Source organism: Gasterosteus aculeatus, chromosome 7 (assembly GCF_964276395.1).
Source record: "Gasterosteus aculeatus chromosome 7, fGasAcu3.hap1.1, whole genome shotgun sequence".
Taxonomy (NCBI): domain Eukaryota; kingdom Metazoa; phylum Chordata; class Actinopteri; order Perciformes; family Gasterosteidae; genus Gasterosteus; species Gasterosteus aculeatus.
In genome coordinates, this window is record NC_135694.1 from 15013938 (window position 1) to 15031078 (window position 17141).

General features: G+C 42.0%; 1 protein-coding gene across 2 annotated transcripts in view; it reads right to left on the reverse strand.

Moving 5' to 3' along the window:
* Nucleotides 1–1413: 1413 nt before the first annotated feature.
* The window catches only part of opcml (opioid binding protein/cell adhesion molecule-like), a 215589-nt gene continuing 199861 nt past the window's right edge, over nt 1414–17141 (reverse strand). For both annotated transcript variants that reach the window (XM_040181443.2, XM_040181442.2), the window contains 4 exons: nt 3607–3744; nt 3117–3237; nt 2086–2237; nt 1414–1810 (listed from right to left, as the gene is read on the reverse strand). In XM_040181443.2, coding sequence (XP_040037377.1) covers nt 1710–1810; nt 2086–2237; nt 3117–3237; nt 3607–3744 — 512 coding nt within the window. In that variant the 3' untranslated portion in view covers nt 1414–1709. The remainder of the gene's footprint in view (nt 1811–2085; nt 2238–3116; nt 3238–3606; nt 3745–17141) is intronic.

The window sequence follows — 17141 nt, forward strand, 5'->3', positions numbered from 1 at the left end:
CATGTCTGGAGGACACCAGGCACTGCTCATAACCTGGTCAATACCATCCCTACAGTGAAGCATGGTGGTGGCAGCATCATGCTGTGGTAGTCAGGATTGAGGGAAAGATGAATGCAACAACGTACAGAGACATCCTCGATGAAAACATGCTCCAAGCGCTCTGGACCTCAGACTGGGGCGATGGTTCATCTTCCAACAGGACAACGACCGGAAGCACACAGCCAAAATAACAAAGGAGCGGCTTCGGGACAACTCTGTGAATGTCCTTGAGTGGCCCAGCCAGAGCCCTGACTTCAACCCGATAGAACATCTCTGGAGAGATCTGAAAATGGCTGTGTACCGACGCTCCCCATCCAACCTGATGGAACTTGAGAGGTTCTGCAAAGAAGAATGGGAGAAACTGCCCAGAAATAGGTGTGCCACGCTTGTGGAATCATACCCAAGAAAACTTGAGGCTGTAATTGCTGTCAAAGGTGCTTCAACAAAGTATTGAGCAAAGGCTGTGAATACTTATGCACATGTTTTCGTTTTTTATTTTTAACAGATTTCCAAAAAACATTTTTCACTTTGTCATCATGGGTTGTGTGTAGAATGTTGAGGTAAATAAAGAATTTAATCCATTTTGGAATAAGGCTTTAACATAACAATGTGGAAAAAGTGAAGCGCTGTGAATACTTTCCAGATGCACTGTACATGAATAAATGTACTTAGTTACACTAATGTCATTCACGTGAGTGAAATGAACGGAAAACTTGCACCGTCAAACATTAACTCCAATGTGCTTTTAGTGCATTTCCAAAGACATTTTAAGGGTGTATTGTACAATATTTCTAATTAAGGATCAATGACAAAAGGGGTGGGTAAAAAAAAAATTCATGATGTGCTCCAACCAGTTCGATCAAAATGTTTTACTGCAGCAAATTAAGCGGCATGCTGACCAACCCTTTTGTCCGCCATGTGAGTGTTGAGTTTTAGTAGCATACTGTGATGTAAATATGCCTTGAAGCTGCTATGACACCTTGATTAGGTGTTTCAAAAATGTATATTTGATGCCGCGTATGCCATTAGAAAAAAACCCGCAGTGCAGGAATACCACGTACACATTTGTACATTTTCTACACATAGTAAGAAATTAAAAAGTGGATGCACTATGCTTTTGGACTTTGCCTGAGAAAATCATGAAGTACTAGTTTTATTCCAAACTGTTTGTAATGGATCTGTTACTGTTTTGCATACAACTGTAAAAATACAGTAAAATTCAACAACCACGTTGCTTTTTTCCCCTTTTTCTTGTTTACTTAAAAAAGCTTAATGGTATTGTACAGATATTGAACAGGACATGACAATAATAGTAATCTGAGTGTACACTTTAGTATTGGGCAATAAACAGTCAACTATCAACAGTTACATGTATTTTCTTTTTTCCATTTCACATACAAAAGAGTTTTTCAGGGCAGGGGTCACAAACTCAGTAGCTCTAGCATCATCAAATTAGTGCAGTATTTTTAATTTTTCACCTTGCTCAGATTGACACCGCTCTCTCTTGGCGAGCAAAAACGAAACACCACTCTGATCAACGGCAGAAAGAAAAATTAAGAAAACTAAGGGTGAGCCACTGACACTTAAATTTCCATTCTCATCATATCGGACTAATAGTCTGTTCTTGCTGCTCAATGCTGAGAGAAGCTTGAAGGTCTTCACGTTTCACATCAGAACTTCAGCAGGTAGAGTGAGGTCATCGTCAACAGGAGGCATACAGAGGCACGGGGCAACACGGCCGCCCCGTTCACATTGTGCATCGCACCAGGACCTGCAGGATAACAACAATTCAGCTTCTTAAACTAGTGCTTGAACTTCAACTCTGCTTCTAGGCACTGTGATTAACTGGAACTCAAATCTTCATGTAGATCTGTGAGGCAAGAAAGAGCAATTGCCAGAGAAAATAGTTAGGATTGCATTATTTCTTACGTGTGCGGCTGCTTAGGCATGGCAAGAACAAGCCACCAAGGATGGCCCGCTTGAAAATAAGTAACCGTAACTTTCTCACCTCAGTGCGTTACCTTTTAAACCCATTGACAATCTTACCATAAAGGATTATGCTGGCATTGGTGATTCCCATGGGGTTCACAGCAACACAGGTGTAGTTCCCGTAGTCTTCTTCCGAGACGTTGAAAAAGACGAGCATCGACTGTTTACCTTGATTCTCTATCTTAACTCCGTTCAGTCCATTGAAAACCCTGTAAGAAAGAAGCATGAAATTAATGCTTGTGCCAGTTACCAATGAGGGAAAGGAGTTCAAATCTCTACTAGAAGTACGACATTTAGACTTATGACCATTAGAAATACCATACACATCTGTAGGCTGTACAAGACGTACATGTTTCACCAAAAAGGCTACAGGTCTGAATGCAGCTCACTGTCTTATGGATGCAGCTGTGCATGCATTTGTGTTCCACAACCTCTGTTTCACTCTGCATTTCCTGTCTCATTGCCCTATTACATGTTTGCAAATGCCAATTATTTTAAAAAGCGACCTCCATCTTTTAGTTCTCAAGGACAGATGTTGCCTATTGGGGACTGACGAGCACTGCTGCTATCACTGTCGGGGACCATTTAACAGTGTAACATAGTCTGTGTTTGCATCGGGTTACCAGCTCTGGGGCTGATTTCCAGGCTCCAGACTAAAGTTGTTAAATATTTCCATGCTATAATATCCTCCAAACCTCCGGGTTAAACACCATACTGACTTTTCAATGGAGAAATAATAATAGTTGCCTTCGGTGTCTGTGCCTGCTGTGCAAAAGATTGGACTGAGTTTGAAAAAAAATAAAAATTAAATGATACATTTTCGTTACATACGGGATATAATCCCTATTCAGAGAACCAAATACAAGGCATGAATAGTTATCTTGTTACATGCAAAGCACAGTGTTATTTTAACAGGAATATTTGGAAAAATTATTATTCATTATTATTAAAGGTGACAGTCTGGATTTGTATTTCTTAAATCTAGCCAACAAACCCTGCAGCTTTACAGGTGTCTCTGATTTTCTTTCATACAGACTTCAAACAAATATATTCCTGTTGAAATCAGAGCTCAGAGGAAAAAAACTTGCCTGCGGTCTTCTTTGTACCACTCAAAATCTGCCCTGGGGACAGCAGAGGCTTCACATTGCAGAGTTCCTTTTTGTCCAACCGGAGTACCCGTACTCCTTGCTTTAGAAATGAAGGGGGGATCTACAAATCAAAGAAAAAAGGTTTTCACTTTGACAGAACATAATTAAATACGTTAACTGATGCTACAGCCAGAATACAAGAAGTGGTTGGTTACATTACTTCAAACTTGATAAACCACACATTTTCTCAGTCTGTGCTAACTGTATTATAAGTGATACCAAAATTATAAAATCACGCTTTGTCATAATGCCAGTACTCTTTTTACTATTTTTTTTTTTTGTATCGTTTTTTCTCACATGAACTCTTTGGAGAAGGTGCATGTGAGACAAAACCGTAAAACTAAACGAAAAGGAAAGGAAATAGGGCAATCAGTCCTGATAATCACATCCATTACGTTCCCACCATGACTTTAATAGTTTTGATCCTTACAGTTGACAGTGACCTGAACCGTCCTGACATCAGGGCTTGAAATGTCATTTGAAGCAATGCATTCAAAGGATCCTGACTGCTCTTTGGTGACAGCCGTCAGCACCAGATGTTCCCCCTCAGTCACAAACTTTTGAGTGCCTGTAGAGAAGCAGAGGAATGACCGCATTAGTGGACAAGTCCCTGTATCGGCAGCTAAGTGCGCTGTTGACCTTGAATTGTATTAAGTTAGAGCAGTCTCTACCTGCCACATGGTATGAAAAATGTTGAGTCACTAACGTAGAGCACGGCTCCAGCCAAAGCAGGGTCGGCCAATCGGTTGGTCAAACAAATGAATCATTTGGATTAGACAAACTCTTACATGACGCTATTCCAACTTGGGTATCATCCATAAAATATCTGTATTTACAAAGAAAAATAGATTCAAATCAACCGACCACAGTTGTCTGTGTGTAAATTTGGTTATTTGCTCTGTTTCCAAATGTCTGCAGAGGGCTCAGGGCATGCACTCATCACACAAAGAGAATAAACTAATTGCATCGAAGCAAGCCCACTTGAGTAACGGCACACATTACCCCTGACAACAGCGATGTTAAAAGCATGTTCTGGTGGAGGAGAGACCTTAAGCTGTTGTTGCGTGGGTGGGGAAAGGGATAGGAGCATGTGGTGGCGGGCGTGGTTTGGCTCGGCTGCAGAGGGGATGGAGAAGGGAGTGGTTCGGGGAACGCTGCATAACGAGGCATAATCAGCCGCAGCTGAGATTAATCAGTGTGTGTGTTTGTTCTGCCTTGAAGTAGGAGAGATCCGGCGACAGCGAGAGGGCTGAGCAGACGAGGAGGCTGGAGCCGGCTGCCCATGATTGTTGTGAACAGTAAAATAAAGAGTATAGAATGGAACCAACCGCTGCATTCTCGCCATTCCGAGACCCCCCCCCCCCCCCCCCCCCCCCGTAGAACGAACCTGTCACAGAGCACTAATCTCAATCAGTAAAAATGTCAATCCAGCAATATCTCAAAAAATGTGGAAAAGTATGATAACGACCAGACATGGATAGAATCCAAGTTTCACAACATGTTACTATTGATGAATGAATATAAAAACAATTACCATCATCATGAACCCACATCAGTTGTCTGCACTGATGGCAATAATTACAGCACATCAGTGTCGGTATAGCATCACTGGATGACTAATAAGAAAGCCATTAAAGTACCGGCTGCAGCCCGCACAAATGAGCGACTAAAAGCACTCTGTGAAGCACCTCAGCCATGAGCTTAAGGAGCTCTGCTGCCTCAACACCACCATGTGCAGTCTTTGTATAAGGGTTACTTACAGGCCAATTACAAGCCTTAAAATAGAAAGACCACTGATTGCTGAAATAAACCTGACTACGTACCATGACAGAAAACAATCAATAGGTCCTTTTAGAACGGGTCTTAAGATAATAAAAAAAACCCGTCTAAAACAGAAGATAAAAAAAGATCTAAAAATGACAGACGCCAACATGCAACTTCATAGCGGAAGTAAAGTTAAGATATTTCATTTTAGTTATTAATAGTATTTGCTTTTACATTACACGTCATTTAGCTGATGCTTTTTTATCCAAAGCGACATACAAAAGGTGAATTTCAACCATTAAGATACAAACTCAAAAGAAGAAACTTGAAAGTGCAATTTCATTAACTACAATTTAAGTGCTACAATTTGTTAGTGTTTTTAGGCAAAGTAGAGTCTGAAGAGGTGTCTTTAGTTTGTGGTGGAGAATGTAAAGGCTCTCTGCGGTCCTGATGTCATCAGAGAGCTCGTTCCACCATTTCGGAGTCCATGGAAGTAAATCTGTGTCATCGGATTTTGAAAGAAAAAGGTGATTGAATTTCTAGCACTGAATATTAATGCATTGAAATCATGTATCTAAATGTTTTTCAATGTTAAAAAATTCAACCGCAACATCCGGGAACCCAAGGAAGAGCAATCGATTCTAGATTCAAGATCGGGAGAGTGCGTCTCGCAAAAGGAGCGAGCGCCCCAATACAACTTCGGCTTGTCGGCTAGCATGATGACCGGATTTCAGCCATGTCCATTAATAATGGGGCTTCCTTGAGTGTTTTAACTTTAACTTTATGCCATCAGTGTGGTTTGTGTCTGTAAGATTCAGTAATAGACAGCTGACACTTGTACATTAACAGACTGTATAGGACATGAACTAAGCGGAAGTTAAACGAGCGTGTACATCTGGTCAGAATACGCATTTTCTTCTAGTTTTGAATTAAGTTAATGATGCTGGGATGCTTCGACAAGCTATTAGGAGTGATTGGCGGAGTTTTGAAACCAGGAACGTGCTTGTAGAGCGCATATGAGCCGCTGCAGCGTAGTGGGGGGGGCAGCGGCTTTAGCGGAGCATGTGCAGACGCATAACCCCGACAGTACATGCAGGTTATGCTGTTTACATGCACCACCATTGCATGTCCAACAGTGATGGGGTTTGATAAAGTCAAACTAGTATCCCAACTTCTACTCAACTGTCTTTACTTTTAAGAACTTTTTAAAAATTTAAACGAGATGACGTTCGGTTGTTGTTTATTAAAGCTCTCAGGCAGATGTCATATATTATATAGTATCATAAAAAAACCCACCAAAAACACGAATATATCAGACATATACACATTATAGTGTGACAACTGTTTATTGTCCCATACGACCTTACAGTTGTGAAGCAGAGATCTGTCACTGAATTTTTAAAAATCCGGTAATCATGCTAGCCGACAAGCCGAAGTTGTATTTGCAGTTGAAATATTTTAATGTGTATTTATTTGCGGTTGAATATTTTAACATTGAAAAACATTCAGATGCATGATTTCAATGCATAAATATTCAGTGCTAGAAAGTCAATCACCTTTTTCTTTCAAAATCCGATGACACAGATTTACTTGTTTTAAACTAGCAATCAAATTAACTCAACAGCAGAATCAACAACAAATTTAGGAGTCTAGCTTGGTGTAAAGAAAATATACACAGTCCGATTTCAGGTTGTCTGGATGTGTGAAGGCCCAGTAGTCGAGATGCACACTGCTTGCTCAAAAGGTACTGTGTGCAGCATTTAAGGGGGTTCATTGGCAGGAATTGATTATCATATTGTTTCACGGTGTGGGTTTGTTTCCTGAAAAGAAGTATTTAAGTGGCTTCCATCATAGGTTATTTGTAGGTAGACTTGGTTTATAATAGAGAATGACGCATCCATCTTGGCAGACATTACAAACAACACAGATAACAAGGCAAAAGTGATAAAAGACGCCTCATGAATTCTCCTAATCACATTTCCTAGACTGGTGGTTAGGAATAGACATTAGGAGGGAATTTTTTGGACCATTTGAATCCAGCCCTCTTCTTGGCGCCCCAAGCCTCGTTTCTATAGTAGCCTGGAAGGGTCACACCAGACACTTCATATTTTTGTGTTGCCCACATTATTTCTCTGATAATTGTAATCAGGAAAAGTATAGATGAAGTATGGGTTTTTGTTTTAAGAGTACAAATAGTGCAGTTCCTATTGAGACATGATTCAACCACACTGGCTAGTGGCCATTTTTGCTACTCCTGCTCCCTACACATCCCACCAGTATCTCTACCGAAGGCGTCAGATTTAGTGTGTCTTCAACACCCAGACTTAGTTGAATCCGCCATCATTTTCTGACCTTCCAGAGCCACCTCAACACTCCTTCCACTGCTTCCCTCACCCACAGGAGTGAAAACACTGCATCATATGGGCAGTGTGGCCATACCCTATAGAACTGTTTGGACTCAATGGAGGCCAGAAATCCTCTTACAGCCCTCTCCTCCTTCACCTGCACAGGAGGCGTTTTTCCTCAGATTACACACAGTTAATGTCGCCCCCCCCCACCCTGTATTTTGATTCTTTACTACAATGGTAGAGTTTAGAGTGTTTCTTACACTGCATGTATAGATAAAGCATTATAATGGCAGTCTGAAATGAGATGGTATTGGACAAAAATTGCTTTTCAGAGCGCCATACTCACAAAAGAATACAAAAGTCTCAGGAGCTCAAGACCTCAAGCTCAAAACTGTTCTTTAAAACAGCTTGAAAATAACTTTCATGGAAATATTAATCTTCAAGGAGATAACAACAAAAGATTTCCTTTTCACCGGCAGAGCCACGTGATCGTCAGCATTGATGATGAACATTAGCTATTTCAAAGATTGTGGACGGGATCAGTCCAGTAGTAGGCCCAAAGAAAGGCAAAGCATTTTTGTTGTAAACCCTGTGCATTAACTGGCAGCCATTGTTTTGTTTCCAAAAAGTCATTCCTCTTTAATAGTCTCTCTTCTGGTCGTACGACTGCAACACGACTAATGCGGCGACGCCAGGACATAGCTCAAAATCCTCGCTCCATGTCCCACCAGGCCTTAACAATTACCACACTGCTGCATTACTGTTGTGATAGCACCAGTCCCATGGGATTGAGTGCATTACTGCTGTGGCCAGTTTTACTAATGTTGTTTAATGCAGTTGTTGCAATCGAACATTCCGGCAAATTCCTGTAAATCTAGCTTGAAATCAACTTCCCAAAAGAAAATACTCTCCTACTTTATCGGAGTCTTAAACATAGCATTTTCAATGCTTCATGGGAATTCTGGAAACAATATTGGATCAGACATTTGCTATGTTTTTAATGAAGTGCAGTTTGGGGAATTCCGTTCTGTTCCGGCCCTTATCACATTAGCTAAATCCCAATAACATTGGAATTGTGTCTATGTTGACAGATTCCGCTCCTAACTGTTTACTGTATGTCCAGTGTCAGCATTTGATAGTATTATAAGGAGTGTTACCCCACCCATTTACCCCAAATTCAGTTCCTGCTACCCTTTAATCCACCATGTCACCAGGGTTACGCCCCTTCTCTTAAAAGGGTCTTGTGAATTCAGTCCTTTTACATTACATGTCATTTAGCCGATGCTTTTATCCAAAGCGACTTACATTGCATTTTTAACCCATGGCTTTTTACATTTTGGCTCAGGGAACAATTAGGGGTTAGGTCCTGCTCAGGAACAATATGGGGCATGGAGCAGCCAGGGCTCGAACCACCAACCTTGCGGTTCCCGGCGCACCCTCTCTACCCCTGCGCCATGTCGACCCTTACCCTAACCCTTTAGTCGCCTACATGCTCCCCATTCAACAACTCTAGAGATTAACCCCAAAACCCTCAATGTCTCGCGGTCCGAATCAACCAACTAGCCTGACTCTGTGTCTCTGGGGCAAGAGGCAGGAGGCCGGACAACCATAGAAGGAGACCTCAGGGTCTTGTCGTGGTGTAGTGGTAGGGCACAAGGCCGCCCCGCCGTGGGGGTTCAGAAACCTCATGGCTATTTTTGACTATTGATCCTGATTTCCAGAGCGAGCCACATGTATAATCTTTTGTCATATTCTGAACTTATCAAACCTTTATTTCACACCACCGTGTTTTATCCAGCCTGATCTCCAAAACCTGTTCATAAAAATGTATACGAAAATCTTGAACATACAAATTCAACTGATGACGTCACCCTATTCAAAGTGAATGGGGACCTGCACCCCGTAAACACACTTCGTGAAGTCTAACGATCTAAAATAAACGTGTTATGATTGCATTTTTAACGAGAAATCAATGTTGAATTGTAAGAATACAATACTAACCCTAACCCCCTTTTTAACACCACCATCCCGTCTCTGCTGCAGCCCGGTCCCCCACTGACTGACTACAACACTCAACCGGTCACTCCCCTTCATACTGTACATGCCACTTTAACTGCAATTCATCACTTTGTCACTTGTCTGTTACTTGTTCGTTAGTGCATTTTATGCTTAATATTTTTCTTTTTAACTTTTTAATATTTAAAATTTTTAACTTTATTCCCTTGTTTTATACTAACCCTTAGCCTTATTCTACTAACCCATTGCATTATCATTTCATTCTACTTTATTTTATTACTTGTGCACTGTCTGTCTAATGTCGCGCACTAACCGCCAAGACAAATTCCTTGTTTGTTTGGCATATTTTGGCAAATAAATGTTTCCTGATTCCTGCTAGGGTCCGTTAAAGGTAGAAACCTATGTTCTAAAATCTCAAAGGAGACTTCACTCTCACTTTTTAAAAAGGTGTTCAAATATGCACAAGGGGTTTCACTGGATGATAACAAGAGTGTTAAAACAAGTGTCTTCACAATTCAAATACTTTACACTTTAGATTACAAATGAGACAGCCCCCCTATGCCCAGAGTGTGCCTCTTTTGTGTGCAGCCCACGACAGTGATTGGCTAGAAAGAACGAGTGTGAGCCACTCAGCAGCTGGCAAACTCTGCACAGGTGGACTCCAATCACCTCCATTAACTCTGGATCCTGAAAGCACTTGCAAGACAAGGGGGAGGGGCGGAACAACACAGGAGAAAAGCTCTGCGGGCCTGTCTGGCCCTGCAGGCATGCAACAAAGGGTCTTTCCAATATTTACAGGGGACACCGTATTTTTGCCCAGTCACGCGTCACTTTTGAACTGTTTTAAACTGGAATTAGTCTGTCTTTAAGACTCCAAAGGCTGTAGCGTTAGGTTACCTTTCAAACTAGTTGTAAAGATTCTCTATTCTTTGATGTACATAGGCCACACCACTGCTTGGAGCAATGTAAAGATCTGGACTTTTAGGACTTCTGTTTATTTTAGGGGAAGACCGCATCTGGACTCCCCAGGAACCTACGCCAGGATTCTGTTTGTTGACTTCAGCTCTGCTTTTAACACCACCATCCCGTCTCTGCTGCAGGAAAAACTCTGCACGTGTCCGACTCCACCTGCAAGTGGATCACTGACTTTCTTTAGAAACAGAGATTTTACCACTAGTTATTTTCCCTTCATCTAACTCTTCTTTCTTTTAGTTTAGAAAGTATGGTAGTGAAATTAGTTTATAACAGAAGCCACATTGGGGTTGTGAAATTAGATGCATTGTTCTGGTAAAGAACACACAATCCTGGTGAAATCTGAAACCGAACAATTGGTTTAGGTGGCAGAACTTTGAGGAAAAGTTGTTAAATTATGTTTTGTTTATTAGTTTCCTGCTTTACTTTTCTTTATTGCCTTCTTTGTTGTATTTCTGGAACTAAGAGACCTAACTAACAGACATTAAAAACTGGAATAAATTGAGGCGAGCGAGGACAACCGCAAGCATTACACCAGCATTTTATTAAGTAACAAAACATTTTACCAGTTGTATTAAAGCCTAAATTAGTTGGATGTGTGTCAGTGCAACACTCTGGAGCTCTTAGCAAAATGAGAATCATGAACAGAAGTTAATTTGAAAAGAAACTCACTCAAGAAAATCAGTGATTCATTATTATTCTTCTTCTTCTTCATTTTGGTTCAATGAATGCATTTGATGTATTAATAGTTGTAATTAGTTGTTTGTTAGTGTTTCTCTGCCTGTATATATAAATCTGCAGAATATACAGTAGATCACTACATATTCTCAACTCATTTGGAGACATTAAATGTTGACTGTAATAATGAATCATTTTGTTGACAGTGAACGTTTTTTTAGTAACAGTCTTGATTGACCATCACGTAACTTTTTGATTACAAAGTCGGGTGAAATTGAGGCAGTCCCTTTACGGACAGACATATGGTAATTGAGTTAAGGGAAAGTGGTTAATACTTAGAGTGCATTCTAAACAACCAATTGAGCTTCAAAGTGCATATGGCACAAATCATACAGGGATTAAATTGGTAGCATAAACAGAAGGAAGACATCTTTACTTTTATTCAGCTTATTTACTTTTCAGGTGAAAAAAATCGGCTCTACATAATATATTCCAATGCACATTCTTCTGGTAGAAAGGCGTGAACTTTTCTGACTTTTAGTTTACCCAGTGGGGGCCTCTCTATATTATACTGCGATATTGTTATTTAATGCTGGCAGTTATACATTTAAATGTTATAATTACAATGGATGTCAAAAATGATTATGCTGTTTTAAAATGACATGTTTGCTTATGTATAAGGCCTGCACCTGCTGCAGTTTTCTGCTAAATATGGCAAAGGCCCACTGATATAGATAGCCTGATGCAACCTGTTCAACATGATAAAACCAACGTGATCTCCAAAACCTGTTCGTAAAAATGTATACGAAAATCTTGAACATACAAATTCGAAAATTGAAATCGAAATTTGGTGGCTGGAGGTGCAGCTGTTGGTGTACAGGGAGAAGAGCAGAGGGGAAAGAACACAGCCTTGGGGGTAACCGGTGCTGATGGTCCGAGAGGCTGAGACATGTTTCCCCAGCTTCACGTGCTGCTTCCTGTCAGACAGGAAGTCTGCGATCCACTTGCAGGTGGAGTCGGGCACGTGCCGCTGGGAGAGTTTGTCCTGCAGCAGAGACGGGATGATGGTGTTGAAAGCAGAGCTGAAGTCCACAAACAGGATCCTGGCGTAGGTTCCTGGGGAGTCCAGATGCTGGAGGATGTAGTGGAGGGCCATGTTGACAGCGTCGTCCACAGACCTGTAGGCGAACTGCAGGGGGTCCAGGAGGGGGTCGGTGAGGGACTTCAGGTGGGACAGGACTAGCCGTTCAAAAGACTTCATGACTACAGAGGTCAGGGCGACGGGCCTGTAGTCATTAAGTCCTGTGATCCTGGGCTTCTTGGGAACAGGGATGATGGTGGAGGCCTTGAAGCGGGCTGGTACGTGGCGTGTCTCCAGGGAGGTGTTGAAGATGTCAGTGAACACCGGAGACAGCTGGTCGGCACAATGCTTCAGGGAGTGAGGGGAGACTGAGTCCGGACCGGCCGCCTTACGGGGATTTAGTCTTCTAAAGAGCCGGTTAACGTCTCTCTCCAGAATAGAGAGGGTCGTTGCTGGTGGGGGAGGGGAAGGTGATATAGTTGAAGATACGTGAGCACCTGATGGGCTGGGGGAGGGGGACTGCAGCAGGTTGGTGGAGCTGTGGGGGATGGGATCAGGACATTGTCTTTCAAATCTGTAGTAGAACTCATTCAGCTCGTCTGCCAGGCGGAGGTCATTCATGGAGTGGGTTTTTTTTGGCTAGTTGGTGAGGTGTTTGAGGCCTCTCCAGACCGAAGCAGAGTCACTTGCTGAGAACTGTTGTTGGAGTTTCTCAGAGTACAGTCGTTTAGCATCTCTCACCGCCTTGCTAAACTTGTATTTTGCCTCTGTGTACAAGTCTTTGTTCCCACTCCTAAATGCCTGATCCTTTTGCAGGCGTAGTGTTCTGAGTTCCGCTGTGAACCAGGGTTTGTCGTTGTTGTAACTCACCATGGTGCATGATGGTACACAGCTGTCCTCACAGAAGCCGATGTAGGAAGTTACAGCCTCTGTGAACTCATCCAGACTGTCAGTAGCAGTCCTGAAAACATCCCAGTCTGTGCAGTCAAGGCACGCCCGAAGATCGTCCAGCGCCTCACTGGTCCACTTCTTGAATTCCCTCACCACAGGTTTGCACAGCTTTAGTTTCTGCCTGTATGCAGGAATCAGATGGACCATGACGTGGTCAGAGTGTCCCAGTGCAGCACGAGGGACGGCGTGATAAGCCCTGCTTACTGTGGTGTAACAGTGATCCAGCGTGTTCTCCTCTCTGGTGGGGCATTTAATAAACTGTCTGTATTTAGGAAATTCATGGGTGAGATTTCCTTTGTTAAAGTCCCCGAAGACAATAACTAAAGAGTCCGGGTTGGTCCGCTCCACACGCCGTATCTGGTCGGCGAGTGTCCGCTGTGCCTCGTGCACGTTGCCCGCTGGCGGCATGTAAACACCGACCAGGATGAATGAAGCGAACTCACGGGGGGAATAAAAGGGTTTGCAGTTGATGAAAAAAGTTTCCAGATCAGGAGAACAGTGTTTTAGGATCACCGTTACGTCGTTGCACCAGCTGCTGTTGAAGTAGAAGCAGATTCCTCCACCCTTTGTCTTGCCGGAGAGCTCCGTGTCGCGGTCCGCTCGGAGCAGCTGGAAGCCCGCCAGCTGGAGCGCGGAGTCCGGAATCGATCCGCAGAGCCACATCTCCGTGAAGCACAAAACTGAGGATGTAGAGAAGTCTCTGTCTCTCCTCATCAGCAGCTGAATTTTGTCCAGTTTGTTGCACAGTGAGCGCACGTTGGAGAGAAAGATGCCTGGCAGCGGAGTGCGAGAACCACGCCTGCGGAGTCTCACCAGCGAGCCGGCCCGTTTTCCTCTCCTACGACGTCTCACCGCGTGACGAAAGGTGAGCGCACCTTTGACTATAATGTCCAGTAATTCCACGGAAGAAAGCAGGAAAGTTGGAAGTAACTCCGCTGGAGTTGTTCCACGGATGTTCAAGAGCTCATCTCTGTTGAAAGAGCTCCGGGAATCGCAGCAGCAAACGTAATTAACAACAAAAACAACAAAAAACGAAGCGCACCGTGGCGGCCATCAACGGCGCCATCTTGGATCAAGCAGGTAACATGAGTCACATTCCTTAAACCGTATAAACATTCTTTGCAAATTTTGTGATTTACATATTTAAAAAAACTCCACAGGTTTGTATGCTTCATGAGTGCATTATTTTTACAATGTTATTAAAAATTCTTATCAAGTTGTATGAGATTGTTTCCTTCAGCATATTTTCAAAACTGGTTTAAAAACACTGACACCAGAAGCCAGGCCTCACCTGGCTGCACTCACTGAGTAAATTGGAGGGGAACCGTGGGACTTGACCACAGGACACCCTCTTACTATCAGCTTCTCAGTCAGTGTTTGTCAATGTGGCTCTGTGCACCTTGACAACATGTCCTCTTTTTGCACTGTAGGTGTAAGCAGGCCAATGGTGCTGCCCACTGAAAGCCTCTTTGTCAACCCAGAACGGTGCGCTTGGTGTTAACGCACCTTAAGAAATAGAGAAATCGACATTATTTTTTAAAGCTGTGGCTCACTTGACCGCAGTGTGTGTCTGCTGTACCGCTGAGAGTGACTTAACCGATCCAACCCAGGTTAAGAATCACTGAACTAGGTGGCCTAGCAGCGTCCATAGCAACCACCATAACGGTAAAAAGCGTTGCATTCCCACGCTTTCCTAGAGACACTAAAATCTTCGTAGAAACTAATAAATGGAAGGTCTTCTACATTCTCTGATAGAAGATTATGAAAATATAACACATACTTCTTGCTAGAAATGCATACAAATGCTAATGCTTTCTTAAAATGTGTTTTTCACAGATAACAGGCAGACAGTAGGGCATTTTCTTTTTTTTTAGCTATTGTGACAATTTGCCCCCCAAATTGTAACCATACTAAGTTTACCCTTGTGGACCAACGTAGCTATTATACATTTTGCTGTGAGACTGTGTTGTCTTTTTGTATGGAACACATATTGCTCAGGCTTGCCTGCTCTTAATGCAGGAACTAACTTTATTTTACTTATTTACATACCTCTGTCTATACTGTAAACGTTTTGTTGAAATTATGTAGCAAAAGTATGATTCATTCATCACTGGAGTCTAATTGTTCTAAATAAATTATCAGATTGCATGGAAGATTGCACCACGGACGGCAGCGTCGCTACTGCGCTCCCTTATATTTTTTCTGTTTTGTCTTTTTCTGGTCTTCAGCTCTCTCCCTCTGATCACATACAGAGAGACTTAAACTTAAGACAGACTGGCCTAACTTTTTCGCCGTATTTTATCAGACCGAAAAGTTTCACGCTTCGCTTTTGATTGGAGGAGCAGCTGTTCTCCTCAGGATTTGCCAGAGATGCCATGGGGTAAACCAGCTGGCCGGCTTGTTAAACTGTGCCGGCGGGGAGTCAGAACAATGCGTTCATTTCTAAAGCCAATGCGCTACTTGCAAGTCGTTGTGTTGTTTCAGATTCTAAATAAAGTTAGAAAAAAACATTTACGGCAAACCCATGGTCATGAAGATACTCATTTAACGTTGCATGGAATTTGCACGTCGCTAAATACACAACTGAGATCTGCTTGTGCCGTTCTGAAAAGGATCCTACCACCGGAGGAACAGACCACCAGAACCTTCCATTCTGAAAAAGGAGCCTTCCACCGACCAATTTTCGCACCCGGCGTCACTCTGATCTGCAGGTGCATCTGGATGGCACGATTTAGGTTTTGTTTTGTTTTTGTGTGTGTTTTTGAACGAAAACAGGCCAAAATGAAATTTTATTTTTAAAATGTAAGGAGTAGAAAGTGCAGATATTTGCGTGAAAATGTAAAAAGCAGTCTAAAAAATAAAAACAACCCAAAATGTCTACTTAAGTGAGGTAACTAAGTATTCATTACTTGACACCTCTGATACCGGCGCACTGATTCAGATCATTCTATGTGTACTACGGATTGTGGCAACATGGAGCAACGGTTGTACTCAAATCATCCCACTCTTCTCTACTCTAGCCTGAACTTGATCTTCCCGTTTCTCACAGATATAACCATGACATGATGAATGTATGCTATTCCTGTATGCATGGCATGATTATAATTTATAATTTAAACAAAGGACAGGTTTTAAGGCCCAATCTGATGTCATATTTTTGCATGTGAATGCGACATCGTCATCATCACTGTTCCTGTTTGCGGCTCATTGTCCTGATCTTGTGTCTCACACTGCCATGCAGTCCGTTGTGAATGAATGCTGAGATGCAACAAGCTAACATTGAAGTAATTATTAAATTCCTTGGTGCAAATGATTTCATAATAAACCTCTGACTATCGTTCCTGGCAACACCTCTAATTGCGATATGTAATCGTCCCCATACAAGACGCCTGGAAAAGGCTCCCCAAATGTGACTTCATTGTAAGCAGACCAATTAAAGGCTGCTGACATTTGATAAGAAATCAGCAAGGGTGAAAATAATAGGAAAGCATGAGGGGTGTTTACTGCCCTCATGAGCAGCCGAGGAACTAAACATCCATATTGCCAGATAGAAGCAGACAAATGAAATATGTCAAAGTCAAATTACCCATAAAGATATTACTTACATACTTACTTATTACATATTACTTACTATATTATACTATAGGGTTATCACTGAGTCATATGAGTGAGATACCAGGGACTATTTTCTTTTTTTAATACAAGCTTGTGTGACACCTTGACTCTTTTAGGGGGCAATGGATCATAGTAGAATACAAGAGAATACCAAAGAAAAGTTATATTAATATATCCAATGTTTATCATTGGAATACAGACATATTTTGATTTCATTGTTTGCTCAATGTTAGATTGACTTTTAATGGGTAGTGTGAGCTTGCAGTGTATCCACACAAATTTTCCTGGCTGCATTTATCTCAATCCTTTTTTCATTTCCAGCAAGTATTAAAAGGACAATATGATAACAATCCCAAACCATCTTGTCACAGAAATGAAAAAAACATCACAGTGTATTAAAATACCATCTACAGTGCAAAGATGCATTCCTTATTTATTTATTAAAAATGTTCATAGTTCATGTTCAGTCATGTTTGCACAGCATGTGACTACAGGACAATCCAGTGTCTTTGTTACGCACTGAACATGTATTTTATCTAC